Source organism: Phyllostomus hastatus, unplaced genomic scaffold (assembly GCF_019186645.2).
Source record: "Phyllostomus hastatus isolate PE091 unplaced genomic scaffold, TTU_PhHast_1.1 phas_contig_402, whole genome shotgun sequence".
NCBI lineage: Eukaryota > Metazoa > Chordata > Mammalia > Chiroptera > Phyllostomidae > Phyllostomus > Phyllostomus hastatus.
This window is the reverse complement of record NW_025333873.1, coordinates 3,563,359-3,580,928: the sequence shown is the minus strand read 5'-3', so window position 1 is coordinate 3,580,928 and position 17,570 is coordinate 3,563,359. Positions and strand designations below refer to the sequence as shown.

Here is a 17,570-nt window from a genome sequence, read left to right as displayed (position 1 = left end):
AAAACCAGGAGGAGTGTTGTAAAAGCCCGAGAGCTCCTGCAAACAAACCCAGGTCTTTCTGCCGCGATTGCCTCTGAGCACCTTGGGGACCGACGAGAAGCAGTGGACTGAAGAATCTGCATGCCGCTCCTCACCCCGTCACTCACTAGCATGATCATAAGCAAATCACTGGGCTGCTCTAAATTTCATTTCCTTAGCTATAATATGGTCTCACAGTGAGCGGGGACTAGCTTCCTACACGACCTCTCTGGAAGAGGTGAACAACACCGCGGGCTGGGATCCCTAGAGAAAATCCCCAGGCCTCTTGGGAGTTCCCGGGGTTCCATGTGAAGAGGAGATTGCCACACTGGACAGGAACACTTTGTCGTTTGCCTCTGACATGATTCCGCTCAGCCTCTCTAAACGGTTTACAAAACGCTCTAACATCCAAGATGCATCCTCATTGCATCATCCCATCAGTTTCTTTCCTAAAGAAGACCTAGCCCGTGGGAAACGGCGCCGGGCTCCAGCCCTGGAGAACCTGGGCACCAGGGCTGGGCTAACGCAGCTTCCCGACCCGGCGCCTTCCCGGGGCGGGGCGGGGGGCGGGGCGAGCCGGCAGGGGGCGGGACCCGGGCGGGTCACGTGACGCCCGGCCCGGAAGCGCTAGCCCCGAGACCCCCGAGTGACCGGGTCAGGGGCTGCAGTTTATCGTGACCGTGGAGGTCGCGAGGGTCCCTGCAGTGTCGCGCTCCCCTCCTCCGCCGCCATGGCGTGGACCAAGTACCAGCTGTTCCTGGCCGGGCTCATGCTCGTCACCGGCTCCATCAACACACTCTCGGCAAAGTGAGTTCATGCCCAGCGGGGAGAGGAGGGGGCTCCGCGGGGCCTGCCGCAGCCCACGCGGGCGCTGGCGACCCCCGCACACCTTCCCCGCCCTACGCCTCAGCTCCCCCCTCCCAGCTTTACCCGCTCGTCCAGTCTCTCCGGTCGGTTCACTTGGTTTATGTACCATCCAAGGGGTATGAGGCCTGGGGAACCGTGGAGCGGGTTCCTGTCCGCATCTGGCGGACCCGAGCCCCGGCTTTGACTCGCTGTGTGCCTGATCCTGGCGAGCCACCCCACGCCTCCGCGCCTGTTTCCTCATCTTTAAACGGGAGACTTAGACCAGTTCCTCTCCAGTACCCCTTTCAATGGTGGCGTTGGAGGCCCTACCCTCCAGGAGCTGTGGGAGTGGTGGGTGGGGGTGGAAGGAGGCTCCCAGACTGGTGCCTGCGAGCTGCAGTAGAGGCCATGGAAGCCCAGTGATCGGTGAGCGTAGAGGGCTGCGGGGCAGAGAAGGGGCTGCCCTTTCAGACCCTCACGGAGGAAGGGTTACAGCTGGAGTTTACATGTGTGGAGGGTCGGGGGTGCGCGGGGGACATCGAGGCGGGGAACAGCAAGGCCAGATGACAGTAGATTGTAACTAATGGCCAAGCTGGATTTTATCCCATAATCAAAGAGAGGCTTTTGAAGGAGGAGGGTAGAAGGGGACTAAATAGTAATGGGGGAAAGAATACAATACAATAAAGAATTACAATATACAATAAAGATTAAATCAAAAAGAGAGAGAGAGAGGCTTTTGAGCAGAGGAGTGACATGCTAACAGTGATATGATGACCCACCTGGTGGTCAAGGTGAAGAGTAGTTTGGTGTGGGGAAAACCACCCCAAGGCTGCTGCGTGGTAGATGAGGGGAACTAGGAGGTGGGAAAGGAAGAGGCAGGTGGGAGAGACCAGGTGCAGAATGAAGCTGCAAGGCCTGACCCACAGGCTCAAGAGACAATGGGTTTCTGAGAGCACAGGAGTGCCGTTCACCCCGACAGGGAGGGCAGGTAGGCCAGCGAGCGGGTCAGCCATGATGTGTGAGGGTGCGGTGCTGCTGGAACAGGGAGGGCAACGGTCCTCAGGAGGCTGGGGATTGAGGACCCAGGGCTGTCAGGCAGAGGGACCCGACGTAGCCTCTTCTCTGTAATGTGCGAGGAGGACCGGGGCCCAGGCGGCAGCCCCTTCTTCTGGCAGCCCTTTGCCTCTTTCTCTGCCCCCACCTCAGAGCAGGGCCTTCCCTCCCTCTGCCCACCATCGAAGAGCCCCTGGACCCAGAGCCTGGCCTGTCTCTGAACCGATTCCCAGGCACGCATGGAGAGCAGTGGAGACTGGTCTCCCAGTGAGACCTCACCTCTGCCTCTCCCCTGCCAGGCTCCAGAGTTAAAGGGGAGTCACCCTAGTCACCTTCTGGCCTGTGCTCCTTGGCTAGTCCTAGCATATTCGTTTTTGAGTCTTGTGTTCCTAGCATACTCCATCAGGGAGGTGAGAAAGGCCCTGAAGAGAGGTCAGGGAGAGAAGTATCCTGTTCAACTCAGCAGGCACGTATAAGGTGCCTACAGGGTGTGAGGCCCTGTCTGGACTCGGGGAAGCAGACAGAAGTGACTCAAAGATGGTCCCTGCCTTTGAGATGCTCAGAACCTGAGGTGGAGGAGACAGATGTGTTCACACTTGGCAATGGCCTCCCTTCTCCAAAGGAAGCGGAGCTCTGGGCGGGGCCCACCTTGTCTCCGTGTCAGCTGTCTGTGTCTGTCTTCTGCTGGTGTCCCGAGCCTTGCGGCCTCCTGAAGGTCACTCCTGCCGTGCGTGAGCCCTTAGCTGTACAGGAGCCTCACCCTGAGGGCCCCTATCTCCGGTTCGGATCTGAACGCAGCAGAAGGAGTCACTGTCCATCGGTCTGTAGCATCAGCCAAGATCTCAGTCAGGTGCTTAGAGCGTGGCTGCCAGGGCTGCTGTCCCTAAGGAGTGATGAGGTTGCTAGTGAGTACCGGGGTAAACTGTAGTGACTCAGCTCCTTAAAACGCTCCAAACAGGTCAGGTAGGAAGCTAGAGGATCCTCAGCCTCAGGGGGCCTTACCTTGAGAGGCAGGAAAGAGTCTCCCAGGGTGGGACCCAACCCTTGATCTGTCCTCGGCCTGATAGCCTGAGACGGGCCCCGGAATTGGACTCTAAATCGTGTTCTAAGGCCAGACTGTGAGAAGGATGCTCTCGGCGAGAAAGAACTTGGGAAAGTGGCTGCATACATCCCGATACGAATTAATTATCAGTTTGAAGTCACAGTCTGACCCGCAGCTTCTGGCGGGGCGGGGGGGGGGGGGCGGGGGAGACAGACAGACAAGAACGCGATCATGGCAAGTGCTGATGAGCTAATCCACACGGAGCTTCGCGTGCCAGGCCCTCCTCTGGCCGCCTGTCGTGTGTTAATTTAATGAGTTCCAGGAACCACCCTGTGAGGTAGACGGACTCGTTGTCCTTGGATGAGGAGACCGGCGTGGGAAGATGGACTTGCTTGCCCAAGTTTAACTCATCTGGAAAGTTTATATCTGAGCCTAAATAATCAGCTCTGTGATCCATGCTGTTAATCACCACTGTGGGATGGCGCTGGGGACGCGTCTGGCCGTTTTTCGAGGCACTTGGAGTCATTAGAAACGTGGAAATCACCCATTCTCATCCCCACAATTTAGAGTTGAGTCCCAAGAGAAGTTTCTTTTTGTGACTCCGCTGGCCAGTGTCACACAGAGCCGGGACCAGAACCCGGGTCTCAGCGTTGCAGCCCAACCCCATTACTTCCGACTGCAGTACCTGGAGTCCCTCTCCCCTGGGCTCTTCTGTCCCATCTCCCCAGGCAAGGACAGACAGAGGTGCCCATGGAAGGGGCGATCCTTTAAGTGGCACCTCCCTGCCCTTCTCTCAGAGCACCCTCCCCCTGGGGCTGGGCAACCAGCCTCCATCCCAGCCCAGGGGACCCTGCTGGCACCCTGCTTGGTTTCCCCCTCTAGCCAGAGGCCATGCAAGATTCAGGTGTAGAGTCTCTAGCAGCCTCTTGCGGTTCCTTGGCCCGGAAGGTGAGCGAGTTTCCCTCCCCGGCTCCTTGGGAGGACGAAGGAGAGGGGATGAGGAAGTGAGTAGGAGCACGTGCCGCCTGCTGTGACCACAGGTCAGCCCCCCGCTGGAGGGGCCGTTCTGCCCACTCAGCAGGTTAGGCGGCGCTGCAGGCAGAGATGGGCGTGCTCTGGCTGGGGTGGGGGTGGGCGTCACATACCCACGGGAGGGTAACCCACCCAGCAGGCTGCCCCTTTGGCCCTGTCACTGGGTCTTTGCAGAGGGCCGCTTCCTGTGAAGTGGCTCCTTCTCCTTTCTGTGGCCGCTTCCACCCCAGGCACTTCTGCTGATGTGGCTCCTGGAGACCAAACATCTCGCCTTCCTCTGCACTGCTGCGGTCTGTCTGCCTGACCCAGCGCCTGTCCCCGGGGTTGCGCCCTGCTCTCCTGAAGCCAGCCGGGGTTCTGCGTGTAAAGAGCCAAGGTCAAGTAGACACTCACTAAGGAAGGCTCAGATCCCCTCCTAAACAAACGTCTGCGCGATGTGAAGCTCACCCAGCCAGGGAGGGGCCGTGGGGTGACTTCCCCTCCACCAGCCAGGCCCACTGGGTCCAGGGACCCTGCCAGGAAAGTGGCAGGCGGGCTGGGACCACTGGGCCCCTATTAAGGAAGGACTCTCATCATCCCTTCTGTGCCAGCTCTAACTTTTGCCGTGGCTGCTGCCCCCACCCTTGGGTCCCATGAGCTGGCATGGGATAATTGCTTCAAAGGCTTCCTGGGCCAGCTGGAGAAAGCCTGGCGTGGGGGGGCGGGGGGTGTGGTAGCGCAGGAGAGTGGGAAAAGCCTGAGACCCGGAAGCTGTGGGACCAGATGAGTCACAGGGCCTCTCCAAGCCTCAGCTTCATCTGTAAAATGGGCGTGACTTCCCACCTCTCCCCCAGACACGGGTTATGATCTACTGGGGAAGGTGTTCTCATTGCACTTAGACATGAGAGGGCTCGTCCTCACTTGTCACCGCACGAGCCAGGGCTGCCCTGGAGAGCGGAGCAGCCCTGCTGCAGATCCCTGCGGGAGAGAGCAGCTGACTCACTGGGCCTGACCAGCCGGGCACTGAAGAGGAAACGGCAGAGATTCTGCGGGGAACGGCCACACAGCCAGCGGGTCTGAGGCAGCCACATCACCCACTTCCTCCGTTTCACTCCGCCACCCCAGCCCATGTGCAGATACTCTCCGCTCTCAGAATGCTGAGCTTTGGGTTTGCCTGGGCAAGGATGTGTATAGTGACTCACCGGGCATCGAGGGCAGCCCTGCCCAGCCTGCCCTGGAGGCCACGGCTTTCCCTGGATACAGTATCCACAGAGAATGGAGCGGGGCAACTGCAGAGCTGGCTCCTCCCCATCTCAGCCAGGGGAGACGAGGGTGTGGAGCTGGAGGCGGAGACTCCTGGGCACCCGCCCTTCTGGGCATCTCAAAAGCCTTGTTCCTCAGCTCTGTCTGGTCCCTCATACAAGTAATAAGGAGCTTCATGACAGGGCGTGATGGCTGTTTCTCCCCCTCCTGCAGCACTTTGGGGCTCTACGGACCTACTGGGGCAGTAGCTGGAGGCCTCCCGGCCACCTCTGCCTCAGCCAGCAGGGCAGGTCCCAGAGAATGGCTGCTCTCCCAGAAGCCCCCGGGCTAGAGCCAAGCCTGACTTAGCACAAGGGGCTGTGGCTGCCGCTCCATGGAGGGGAACAGGGAGGAGGGGCAGGAAAGAACCTGCCATGTGCCAGGTCTTGTGTATCTTATTTATTACTTTTGACACTTCATCGGTGTTATCCCCATTTTATGGTAAGAACACTATAACTCGTCCAGCCTGTGAGGCTCGAAATCAGCTTTCCGAGTAGCCTGCTGCCTTTTCCGAATGTAAATTCAAGCACTGGGTCTGGGCCTGATCTGCCTGTCGCTGACTGGGTGAGCCTGAATGCGCCTCTCTCCACCCCACCGCCCCTCACCTTGGAGTCCCCGTCCGTCGGATGAGGATCCTTGAAGCGAGGCCTAAACCAGACAAGCCACCCACATGAAGTGCTCCGCACAGGCCTGGCACCAAGTCAGTGCCCAGTGAATCCTCTGCTTATAAAAACCTTTTAGTGGCAGGTTTTGCAGATGGCCGAGTGCTGTCCCACCTTGGGGGTCATTGCTGTCATCCCCAGATGGACTGCGGCTGGATTTTGGCTCTTGTTCTGTGCCGCCCAAGGCCCCTCGGTGCCTGCACCATGAACTAAAGTCTGTCTCTGGGCCGGGAGAGAAGCCTGACTCCTCCCAGCGTGCCTGCTGGCCTGACCTCCTCCCCAGCCTGACCTGCTCTCTGGCCTGAAGAGAGGCTGGGGAGGGCAGACGCTCCAGGCGACACCTAATCCCTCGGGCCACGCACCGTCCCCAGGCCCTCAGATACAAGAAGACTCCTTTTCCCCAGCTGGGAATGCCGCCAGCCCCGACCTGTTCGGGCAGACCTACCCCTTGGAGAAGACAGCCCTCTGGGGCAGGAGGAAGGGAGCTCAGCACCAACCCTAGAGCCAGCCCCCCACCCGGTGTCCCACCCTGGGAAAAGACAGGCTCAGCTTGTCCCACTCAGCTTTGCACCTCAGACCAGGTGCAAAATTAGGACTCTTGAGACGTTGCTTCTGGACTCTGTGTAGTATCTGCCCGTCTGCTTGGAGGGATCTGGAAGTCTCGTTCATTCGGCCAAAAACTGTTTGAGCGTCTGTATAGTAATGTGCCAGAAGCAGAGGCTTGAGCGATGTGGAAGCTGCTGGGTGTTAGACTCACACTCTTAGGGGACAGTGACTGTGGATCCAGAAAGTGACACAGATGTGAGTTGTCATTACTGTAAGCTGTGTAGGCAGTAGTTGTGGGGGGCTGGGGGGGCTTGCAGGTGGATCCACCACTAGATCTGGGGGTCTTCTTGAGCCTGCCAGTCCCTGCTCGGGAATGAGCAGACGAGGAGGGGTCCCACAGCCACCCGCTGGCCGCATGGACCTGGCAGGACCTCCCTTACGCCTCCTGGAGGAGCCCTGGCTCCTGCCGCAGGAATCCCACCTCTCTGACCTGCTCACTTGCTCCGGGGAAGTTGGCTCTGTGCCCTTGGTGAAGTTTGACCTCTTCACTTTTCCTCTGTTTCGCTCAGTTGCCTTGCCCAGGCCTTCCCGGGGGCAAAAGTGAGCCTGGTGGTAAAGTAGGCCTGCCCTGAGCCACGGTGTGTCTGCGGCCCCCACCCACCTCCCATGCCCTGCCCTCCCTGGGGACCTAGGAACGAGAACCTGTGGCAGATCAGGCAGAAGCAATGCCCCAGACAGCAGGTGGTTTCGTTCTGCAGGGAGGGCTTCCTTTCTCTGTCGGTCCGGGCGCTGGTGTTGGCCTGGTCCCCGGACCCAGATTTCTCTCTGCCTTCCCAGCCAGTCCTGTCCGAACTCCCCGCCCTGCAGCTCTCCTTTGGGCGTGGTCATTCCCAGGGACCACGCGCCCTCCTAACTGCCCCTCTCACTCCACATCTCGGGGAACAGGTGCGGGTCTCCCTCGGTGAGATAAGCCTTAGCCCTGTTTGCTGACTTTCCCTGGGGGGTAGGTGTTCAGATCTCTGAGCAGATGGAGTCTCCCCCTCACAGGTCTGTGCTACGCTCTCATTGGCCAGGAGCTCCACCACGGCTCATCCTGCCCCTCCCACTTCGCGCATCCAGGCCTGACGCCCTTGCCTTGGGCTGGGGGAAAGAGCCTCCTGTTCCCTCCCCAAATGCAGAGAAGCGAGGACAGGATTTCTGGACAGGATGTTTGTCAAACTCAGACCCTAACTACTTGGCACGACCAACCAGTGGCCCCTGCTTGGGGCTCTGTGGGGACACGGGAAGCAGAAGGCGCCCCTGCCCTTTAGGAGCGCAGGCTTGTGCACAGGCCACTGGAGCAGGGCTGGGCCCTGCAGTGTGACCGCCCTTGGCAGACGTGTAAGAGGGTGAAGTCCTGACTCGGTGTAGAGACAGCCGCTGCCTGCTGGGGGCGCTGCAGAGGCTGCAGGTCAGTGCCCACCCGAAGCCGCGCCCGGGTCTGCATTGACCAGAGTCAGCAGCGCGATGCCCTTGAAGTTGTGTCAACTAACGAGTCAGCGGACACAGTCCGAGTCATGTCAACTGACCAGGATGTGCAGCCGAGGGAGGGGCCGCTCTCTCGCCAGGCGCAGTCTGGACCGGATCACATGCCCTTGGCCCTGGGCCTAGACCCACCAGAGCGCTTCCAGAAGTGGGCAGCCAGGGAAGTGAAAGGTCAGGAAGGCTGGGGCTGTTTAGCCCGGAGATGAGAAGATTCGGAAGGTGGGAAGTCTCCAGAGATCTGAAGGGCTTTGAAATGAAAGAGATCGGACTAAATCACAGGGCCACCAGGGAGCCCAGCAAAAATCAAAAATGAAACTTGGGGGCGGAGCTCTAGCGCACAGACGGCGGACAATGCAGAATGCTGGTGGTGGCTGCGCGGTGAAGGGTTCCGGGCCTGTGTGTGGGCTGAGTGGGGAAGCGTGTCATAACCAGTTATGCCGTCTGCCAGGGTGCTGGCAGGGAGGCCACTCCGCTGGTGCCGGACACTTGCCACCTGCTTTACAGTCTGCACTAGAAAGACCCTCCAGACCCTTCAGGTTACTTGAAGATGACCAGGTGGTCTCTGTCAGGCATTCATTTCCTGGGGCCCAGGTGCCCTTGTAGACCTGTGGCTCTTGATATTTTTGTGCCATGTGGGCCCTTTGATCATCTGGTGAGGCCTAAAGTCGTGTTTTAAAAGGTGCAAATATTCCTGGCTGGTGTGGCTAGTGGATTGAGTGCCAGCCTGTGAACCAAAGGGTCTCTGGTTCGATTCCCAGTCAGAGCACATGCCTGGGTGGCAGGCCAGGTCCCCAGGGGAGGGTGCACGAGAGGCAACCACACACTGATGTTTCTCTCCCTCTCTTTCTCCCTTCCTTCCTCTCTCTAAAAAAAATAAATACGTCTTTTAAAAATGCAAATAAAAGACTGCAGATTACAGAAATTCAGTTATCAAAACATTAAAAAGGCAGATTTGTGATATAGTAATATCATAAGTTCATACACTTCATAACACATACAATTATAAGCAGCGAATCTAATTACTATATTTTGGAGTGATGAGTGTAAATGATACTTCACAATATCCGCAATGACTCCAATGTGATAATGAGAATCGCTGTGATTTCCGTGTTACCAAGTCGCAGGCCTGCAGTGCTGCATTCATCATTTGAGGGAATGCTTCATGTCAGTTAAAGGTTCATGACATTTCAGCTGACGGTCCCCAGGCCCCCACGTTCTACCCACAATCCCGGTGGGAGGCTGCTTGCCATGGAGACTGCCCCTTCGAGAGGGAACCCCACCCTGGGCCAAGCCCCCTACGCATGGCCTCTCGGCATTGAAGAGAGCGAGCTTGTCCACAGGCACCCGCCGCACCGTGGGTCTGACCTTCTCTCTCCCTGCTGCAGGTGGGCAGACAACTTCGTGGCCCAGGGCTGCGGCGGAAGCAAGGAGCACAGCTTCCAGCATCCCTTCCTCCAGGTATCTGCCGTCCCCTCCCACCTCCCCTCAGGCCAGGGGCCCCGGAGGCCCTGCTGTTTTCCCACCTGGGAGTGGAGCCCTCCCCTGCTCCCAGCAGAGCTGTCCTCTTCGCTCTCCCTCCCCTGAACAGAGGCCAGAGAGCGAGTGGCCCTGGAAGGGGGCAGGGGCACAGCCTCTGCGAGAGGCCTGAGCGAGCAGTCGTGCCCTGGGCACCGCGAGGCCAGCCCTCGCCACGTGTGAGTCAGGACGCATTTGGAAAACATCAACCCTTGTGGCAAAACCTGCACTCCACCCACTGGGGGAGCCCAGGCCCCGCCGGAACAGGGCAGGCACCCCAAACAGGAAGCACCTCGCTGCTCATCTGGGGAGCGGGAGACCCACATTCCAGCCCAGCTCTGCCAGCAACTTGCTCCGTGATCTTGAATAAGTTCTTGAGCCTCTCTGGGCCTCAGTTTCTCCATCTGGAACTTGACCTGGGGCTGGCCTATGTCGGTGGTTTTCAGACGGGGCCCTGCACAGCCTTAGGGTTTGTGTCAAGATGTTTAAGGGGCTTCGGGGCAGACCCAGGAGGCAGCCTCTGGCCTCCCGCACTCAGCGGCTTTGCTTTGGCCTGTCGTGTGTGTTAGGGTTGTAGGTAAGCTCTCGTTGGGAGAAAGGCTGTGTTAGAAACGTTGTGTTAAAGGTGGTCCTCCTTCCAGCTCTAAACTCCTCGGGCTCTGTCCCTGCAGGCCGTGGGCATGTTCCTGGGGGAGTTCTCCTGCCTGGCTGCCTTCTACCTACTCCGGTGCAGAGCTGCAAGGCACCCGGACGCCAGCGTAGATCTCCAGCAGCCCTTCAACCCCCTTCTTTTCCTGCCTCCGGCCCTCTGCGACATGACCGGGACCAGCATCATGTATGTGGGTAGGTAGGAAGGCCAGGAGCAATAGGGCTCCATGAGGCCCACGACCCACGGGGGCCACTGACGAAGCAGTCGCCCCCACCGCCACCCCCAGCTCATCTTCACCTCACCCCCACCTGCCCGTCTCCCACAGGCGTTCACAGATCACACTCACCCAAGATTTACCAAGCGCAGACGCTGTGGGAGGCGTGCCTTCAGCCCTGAGAACACCGAAGTGAACACGGCCTCGGCCCTCGGGAGCTAATGCCGGGTGTCTGTCCTCTCCTAGCCCTGAACATGACCAGCGCCTCCAGTTTCCAGATGCTGCGCGGAGCGGTGATCATATTCACGGGCCTGTTCTCAGTGGCCTTCCTGGGGCGGAGGCTGGTGCTGAGCCAGTGGCTGGGCATCCTCACGACCATCGCGGGGCTGGTGGTGGTGGGCCTGGCCGACCTCCTGAGCAAGCATGACGACCAGCACAAGCTCAGCGAAGTGATCACAGGTGTGGCCGGGGGCGGGGACCTGGGGGCTGCCCTTCCTGTCCTGTCCTGTCCTGTCCTCTCTAAGAGCCCGGCACAGAGTCATTCAACAAACTTCGACAAGCTCTGCTGTAGGCCAAGCCCTGGGTGAGGGCGCGGGGGACTGGCTGCTGTGGGCATGCACTGGCTCTTGAGTTGACCGACAGAGTGTGGGGAAGGCCGGAGGCCCTGCAGCCTGAGAAATGGGTAGGGGAGGAGCTGGATGTCAGAGGAGGCAGAGGCTTGTGCTGTGATGAACCTCTCTACACACAAACCACTGCATTTGGGAGAGGAGAGAAATGAATGTTTATTGAGCACTTACTGTGTGACCAGCTTGGTGCCGGGTGCTGTGTTTGTCTTCACATCCCCACAACCCCTGAAAGAAAGTAGTGCAGCCCGTTTTGCAATGAAGCGACCGCCCTGGTCGCTTGGAGGTAGGATTAAACCAGCAATGTCTGTCTCCAGGCCTGTGCCGCTCGAAAGACCCGCCCACCCCTTTGTGCAGGCCTCTGGACCCTCTGGGGCCTGTGCCCAGAGTGTGTGCCAGTACCTGCCGTGTCCACCTGCTGCGCCTGTCGGTGGCCTCGGGGCCGGGCGGGAGGGCAGCCATGACTGTGTGGTGCCTGCAAAAGTCAGGGGCTGTTGTCCTGTCCCTGTGGGAGCTGTCTCCCCTCAGCGTTGGGCCTGCCACCCTGCCACCAGCCCTGGGGCCTTGCTGTGTCCCTGCCTCCCTCACCCCCGGCCCGGTTGGTGCTTTCCCACAGGGGACCTGCTGATCATCATGGCCCAGGTCATCGTCGCCATCCAGATGGTGCTGGAGGAGAAGTTCGTCTACAAGCACAACGTGCACCCCCTGCGGGCCGTCGGCACTGAGGGTGTGTGCGCACGGGGGCTGGGGGCGGGCACTGGTCCGGTAGCCCGGGGAGCGGAGCGCATGTAGGGGCGCAGGTCCAGGGCAGGGACCACGGGAGGGGGTGAGCATCCTGCCCTGTCCTCCCTCCCTTCACCACGTGTGTGTGTACAGATCCTCTGGCACCGGTCCTGCGCGTGGCCAGGAGCTCAGGGAGCACGGGGCTGAAGATGAACTAGTCGTAAGCCTCTCCCCGGAGCCGACCAGCAAGGAAGGACCAAGCAGAGCGTTCGAGCGCAGACCACTTGTTCTCACGTGGCGTCTCCCCTGCCAGGCGTACCTGAGCGTCCTGGGCCAGGAGAGGTGGCGTTTGAGCGGCGGTTTCCACAGGCAGAGTGGGAAGGAGGGCGCTCCAGGCGGAGCGGAGACTCGGGGGGCTGGACTTGAGCTTGGAAGCTAGTGAGGAATCCTTCGGGTGAGATGCAGGTTGGATGCCTTGGGAAAGGATCAGGTCAAGATCGTACCGTGGAGAACCTGGAACATCAGGCAAGTGGATTTAGACTTTAAGTGATGGACAGGGAAGGACCATCACGGGTGTTTGAGCAGGGAAATCACTATGAAAATTATGCTTTAAACATATGAGACCAGCAGGGAGCATTGGAGCCACACTAGGAAGCATGGCCTGTGGGCGGGCCAGGGTGCTGTTTGTGGCCCCTCCGCAGCGAGCTGACAGCTGTGGCAGGATGTTAATCAACTAATCAGTGACATCTGCAAGCGTACTGTTTGTTTCTGCTCATTTTCTTTCTAACAAGACTTTCTGAATGAAGCAGTGCGTTGATTTACATTGTGGTTCAGCTCCTTATCACAGACCAATGGCTCCAAATGAGAGAGCTATGTTTTCCACAGCGGTGAGCGCTGTAGCAGTGATCACCAGCAGTTCTTTTCTAAATGAACAGGCTAGAATTTGAAAGTATCCGACAGCAGCATACACTGTAGGGATAGCTCTTGTTTTGTGAAAGTGTGTGTGTGTGTGTGCCTGTGCACACATATTCTGGTCACAATATATATTTTTTTAATTTTTTAAAGATTTTATTTATTTTTAGAGAGGGAAGGGAGGGAGAAAGAGAGAGAGAGAGAAACATCAATGTGCGGTTGCTGGGGGCCATGGCCTGCAACCCAGGCATGTGCCCTGACTGGGAATCGAACCTGCGACACTTTGGTTCGCAGCCCGTGCTCAATCCACTGAGCTACGCCAGCCAGGGCACAATATATTTCTTACTCCTGGGCCAGTCAGGAAAGGCAGACTGATGTGGAGAAGGTGCAGCTAGAGCCACAGCTAGAGCCGTTGGGCTCCAGGACCGTGCTGGTGGGAGGTGCTAGTGGGAGGGCCACTAGGAAGGGGTGGCAGCAGATCAGGGGAGGCCTTGCGGACCCCCCAGGCTGGCAGGCGGGGCCAAGCGGAGAGTGTGACGTGCTGCCCCCTCCCCTGCAGGCCTCTTCGGCTTCGTGATCCTGTCCCTGCTGCTGGTGCCCATGTACTACATCCCCGCCGGCTCCTTCAGCGGGAACCCTCGAGGGACCCTGGAGGATGCGCTGGACGCCTTCTGCCAAGTGGGCCGGCAGCCGCTCATCGCCCTGGCGCTGCTGGGCAACATCAGCAGCATCACCTTCTTCAACTTTGCGGGTATCAGCGTCACCAAGGAGCTGAGTGCCACCACCCGCATGGTGCTGGACAGCCTGCGGACCGTCGTCATCTGGGCTCTCAGCCTGGCCCTGGGCTGGGAGGCCTTCCACGCGCTGCAGATCCTCGGCTTCCTCATCCTCCTGATGGGCACGGCCCTCTACAACGGACTGCACCGCCCGCTGCTGGCCCGCCTGGCCCGAGGCCAGCCTCCAGCAGACGAGGGCGAGCGAGAGAGACTGCTGGATGCCTCGCGGACTGCCATCAACGACACCAGCTGAGCCTCCTGCGGGGCCTCTGCTGCCACCTGGATGGACCTCGCTCACCCTGAGGCTGAGGCACACGGGCTAGTGAGCCTCAAGGTCCCCGTCCCCGAGGTCTCGCCCTGCCCCTCCCCACAGACCCCCAGGACAGCTGCCGCCTCAGAATATGATGGACACCCAAGTCCTCCTGTGTCAGCACCTCCTGCTGAAAGGCGTTACCCAGCCCCCACGGGCCTGAGTGCAGTGACCGACCCCACCAAGCTCCCCCCAGGCCCTCAGGCCCCCAGGCCCCTGTGGCAGCACTAGAGCAAAATCGCAAAGTGGAATTGCAGGAACTAATAACCCCAGGAATTTCTAAATCAAGCCAAAATTAATTCTCCAAAAAAGGGAGGTCAGCGAGCAAATTCAAAGCAGAACTAAGTCCCATATTTTTTTAAAAAACTTGTAAGGTATCCCCTAACCCTGCCTGGAGCCCTGGGTTTCTCGGGCTCGGTGTGCTCCCCAGCCCACAGCCTCGTTGCTCGGGGCCTCGGGGCCCTGCTCTGAAAAGCGGATGGTGCTGACACTGTGGCCTGGGCACCTTCCAGCCCAGCTGGGCCCATTCTGCGGGCCTGTTTTTACCAACCTGGGAAGGGAGTGGCGGCTCCTCTCTGCCCACAGCGCCTCCTCTCCAGGCTTGTTTTGGTGTCGGGTGACCTTGCTCGCACCCCTCAGGGCCTCCCTTCCTGGAGGAGATCACAGGGGAATTCCAGGCAGCCCTCGATGGCAGCTTTTAGGAACTCTGCACCTCCTGTTTTAAAGGTGAGGAAACTGAAGCCCAGAATTATAAGTTGTTTGGCAAGAGGGGTGTCCTGCACTGGGCTCCGGCCATGTAGCCACGTGATCCTGCCACGGGCTGGGACCTAGAGCACAGCTGGTTCTCAGCCCCACCCGCAGCCCCCTGACCCCGCAGAGCACCCTCCAGGGGGGTGGGTTGCCCAGGATTCCACCATTCGGAGTAATTCTGGTAGCCCAGGCATTATACGAAGTGCTTGGCTTTCATTCTGTTGCGTAACTGCCTGCACAGGTGGGTGCAGATGAGGAAACTGCAGCCCAAAGAAGGTTAAATGATTTCCTTGTGGAGCAGGCATTCAAGAAGGGTTTGCCTGATTCCCAGTCTGTAGCCCTACCTACTGGTACTGGTCTCACTCTGGGTCTTTGGGGGAATTTCCTGTGGGTGGGATAGAAACGTCACAAGCTGGTGTCCTCCCAGTAACTCCCCTCCCCCACAAGAGAGGGCCCTGGCACCAGGGACCCCAAGGAGCTGAGTGGCCCTCCTCATTTTGTGGCAATTTCTGGAGCCTCAGGCCGTTTTTCTGGGCGGCTCAATCATAAAACACCAAATGCCTTCCTTAGAATAGGTTCTGGGGGAAGGAATCTCTGACAAGAAAACCCTCAGGCTGCATGGGAATCCAACAGGTTATTAAGGTTCTTTGGGAGAAGAAGGTCTTTTCATCCCAGCAGCTCTGGGCCCCAGGGGCCCCCAAGTGTCCCTAGGCCAAGGTATGTGTCCCAGGCAGGAGGACATGGCAGGGACGACAGCCGCCTTGTCCAAAAAAACTACCTTAGGATGTTGTTTTTAGGCTTTATGTTAAAAGGGGGAAGTTGGCAGTACGGACTTTTCTTTAATGAGGAAAGGAGTGCCAGGGCTGGGACCGCCCTGGGCATCGCCTCTAGAATGTTACTGGAAAAGCGCTGACGTACCAGAGCACAGAAGTCACCCAGCCCCTCATACATTATTCAGATGAAGAAACGATCGCCCAGGGAGAGGAAAGAACTTCCCAAGGTCACACCGCCAGAGACGGCAAAGCCGCATGCCCGGTTCAGCCCTCGCCCATCCCTCCCTGCCGCAGGGAGCGTGGCCAGGGGGAGCCTGTACGGGAAACCGGGGCTGCCCTCTCTCTGCAGGGGGTGCCCAGCCTGTGCCTCAGCCGAGCACGCCGCTCAGGGGGTGTTCGGGGAGCACTGCGCCTGTATCCGAGTGCCACCATGGGGGACTGTGTGGATTTCAGCGTTGAAGGGTTGGGGGGATTTATCATGGGACTGGAGGGGTGGCAGGGCGTGGGGAGGGGGACCACCTCATCAGGCCGGCCACCAGCTCCGGCAGATCGCTTTACCTCCTGGAGTTTTGGGTCTGCACGTGTCGGAAGTGGAGAAGCCGGCCTCCCTCCGGCAGGGTGAGCATGAAAATTATCCAAGATTAATAAACTGCAGAGGCTTGTAAAGGCCAATGCACGTGGGGTGTCATGTGAGGCTGTTCTGTCCACCAGGGGGTCTCTCGGGCACTGAGGTCCCTGCTGAGCACACGGGTGCACCACTTTGCTCAGAAGACGTGTTTCACTGTACACACCCTCATGTGGTGGAACACAGAATTCATAGATCAGAGGATCAAATAGAAGAAGACTTGATGCTGGCAGTAGGTACCCTTCCGACCCCCCAGGACGCGTTCACTCCGGCCTTTTGTCAGGGGTGCTTTGGAGGGTGAGTTCGAGAAGTGCTGTGTGGTGCTGGTCACGTGGGCAGGAGGGTGAGGACCCCCACCCTCCAGCTGAGTCTGGGGGACTGTAGGGGACGTCCGTAGCTGTGACCCTGCCGCTCTGAGCGGAGGGAGGAGGCCCAGAGTGGCAGGAGTTTGGCGTGGAGACCCTGAGCCCCCAAATCAGGATTGACTGATAGACTTCTGTAAACACTGGTTCACACACAGTGTAATTTAAGCCTTCCGAGTTGTAGTGAACTGACCAGGCCAGGGCCCTCACAGGGCAGTCCTGGGGCTTCCTGCAGGGCTGCCTGCCAGCCCTGAGCTACCCCTCAGGTTCCTCTCCCCAGGAATCTGCCCACAGGGCAGAAATTTAGGGCCCTGCCAGGTTCTGTTCACCTTCACTTTGTCCAAAGGTCTCTGCCTAGTGTAAGCAAACAGCAGTCCGGGCGGTCAGAGCTCTGGCCCCTGGTGAGGAGGGCCGAGGACTGGAGCCAAGGATCACGTGGTAGAGGGGAAAGCAGCAGAGTCAGGAGTCGGAGCTGTGACCGCAGCCCCGCCTCTACCTGACTGGGTGACCCTTGGACAAGTCATTTCACCTCTCAAGACCTGGGCTACCCCCCAAAAAGGCAAAATTCCCAGCATTCCTAATGCGTTCCTCTCCCAACCCACTTCTAGACCGGTATCACCCTTTTGTACTGGTCTTGGTTTAGAGGCTGTCTGGCCTTTTGTTGACTACAGCCTTTCAAAGCCCAAAGTCAGCTGGGCATTCTCTCTGTAGCCACGCAAGTTTATAAATCACCCTTCTTCTTTAAGAACTCTTGTCCAAAAAAGATTTTAATGAGGAATTTCTGTCCCAGAATTCAAACTTTATTGAGAACTGATGTGCTCTTTGATGTGGCTCCACCAAAGAAAACAGGAGAGACGGAGGTATAAAGAACTCCAGCACAGCCCGCTGTGCACGAGAGGCCTTTGCATGGGGCACGGGGCAGGTGGTGCAGGAGAGATCAGCTACCTGCCTGGAACTCGGAGAGAGCTCCACCTGATGGGGTGCAGAAGGTTGGGCAGGCAGTGTTGGGGGGAGAGAAAGAGGAAGTGTTTCAGGAGGAGGGAACAGCTTGCAAAAAGCACAGAAACCTGTGTCACAAGGTGATGTATTCGAGAACCGCAGGTAAGTAGACTGGCATGCCTGGCAATAAGTGGCCAGAGGCCCTGCCAGAGTGGGGCAGGTGCCCAGATAGTGCTGTGCCTTTCGGGCTTTGCTGAGGCGTCAGGGCTCTGAAGACGAGGGTGCCCAGGGAAGGTTTAGGTAAGGGAGGGACATGGTTTAAATTGGCTGTTTGGGAAGGTCATCTTGTGATATGGGAACAGATCTGGGTAGCATTAGGAAGTATGGAAGGCCAG

At 58.6% G+C, this 17,570-nt stretch overlaps 1 protein-coding gene across 1 annotated transcript; it reads left to right on the top strand.

Moving 5' to 3' along the window:
• The first annotated feature begins 607 nt into the window (after positions 1-607).
• Positions 608-15,925, top strand: SLC35F6 (solute carrier family 35 member F6). The gene is made up of 6 exons (XM_045844573.1): positions 608-825; positions 9,390-9,462; positions 10,191-10,362; positions 10,629-10,841; positions 11,622-11,732; positions 13,200-15,925. The coding sequence occupies exons 1-6, from the start codon at positions 749-751 to the stop codon at positions 13,667-13,669; spliced, it is 1,116 nt and encodes a 371-aa protein (XP_045700529.1). The 5' UTR covers positions 608-748; the 3' UTR covers positions 13,670-15,925.
• The last annotated feature ends 1,645 nt before the right edge of the window (positions 15,926-17,570 follow it).

Bases quoted from the DNA above. Each gene is read 5' to 3' on its own strand.
- SLC35F6 (XM_045844573.1), top strand. From the start codon at position 749: ATGGCGTGGACCAAGTACCAGCTGTTCCTGGCCGGGCTCATGCTCGTC. The intron at 826-9,389 runs GTGAGTTCATGC...TCCCTGCTGCAG, and splicing joins ATCAACACACTCTCGGCAAA to GTGGGCAGACAACTTCGTGG. The intron at 9,463-10,190 runs GTATCTGCCGTC...CTGTCCCTGCAG, and splicing joins TCCAGCATCCCTTCCTCCAG to GCCGTGGGCATGTTCCTGGG.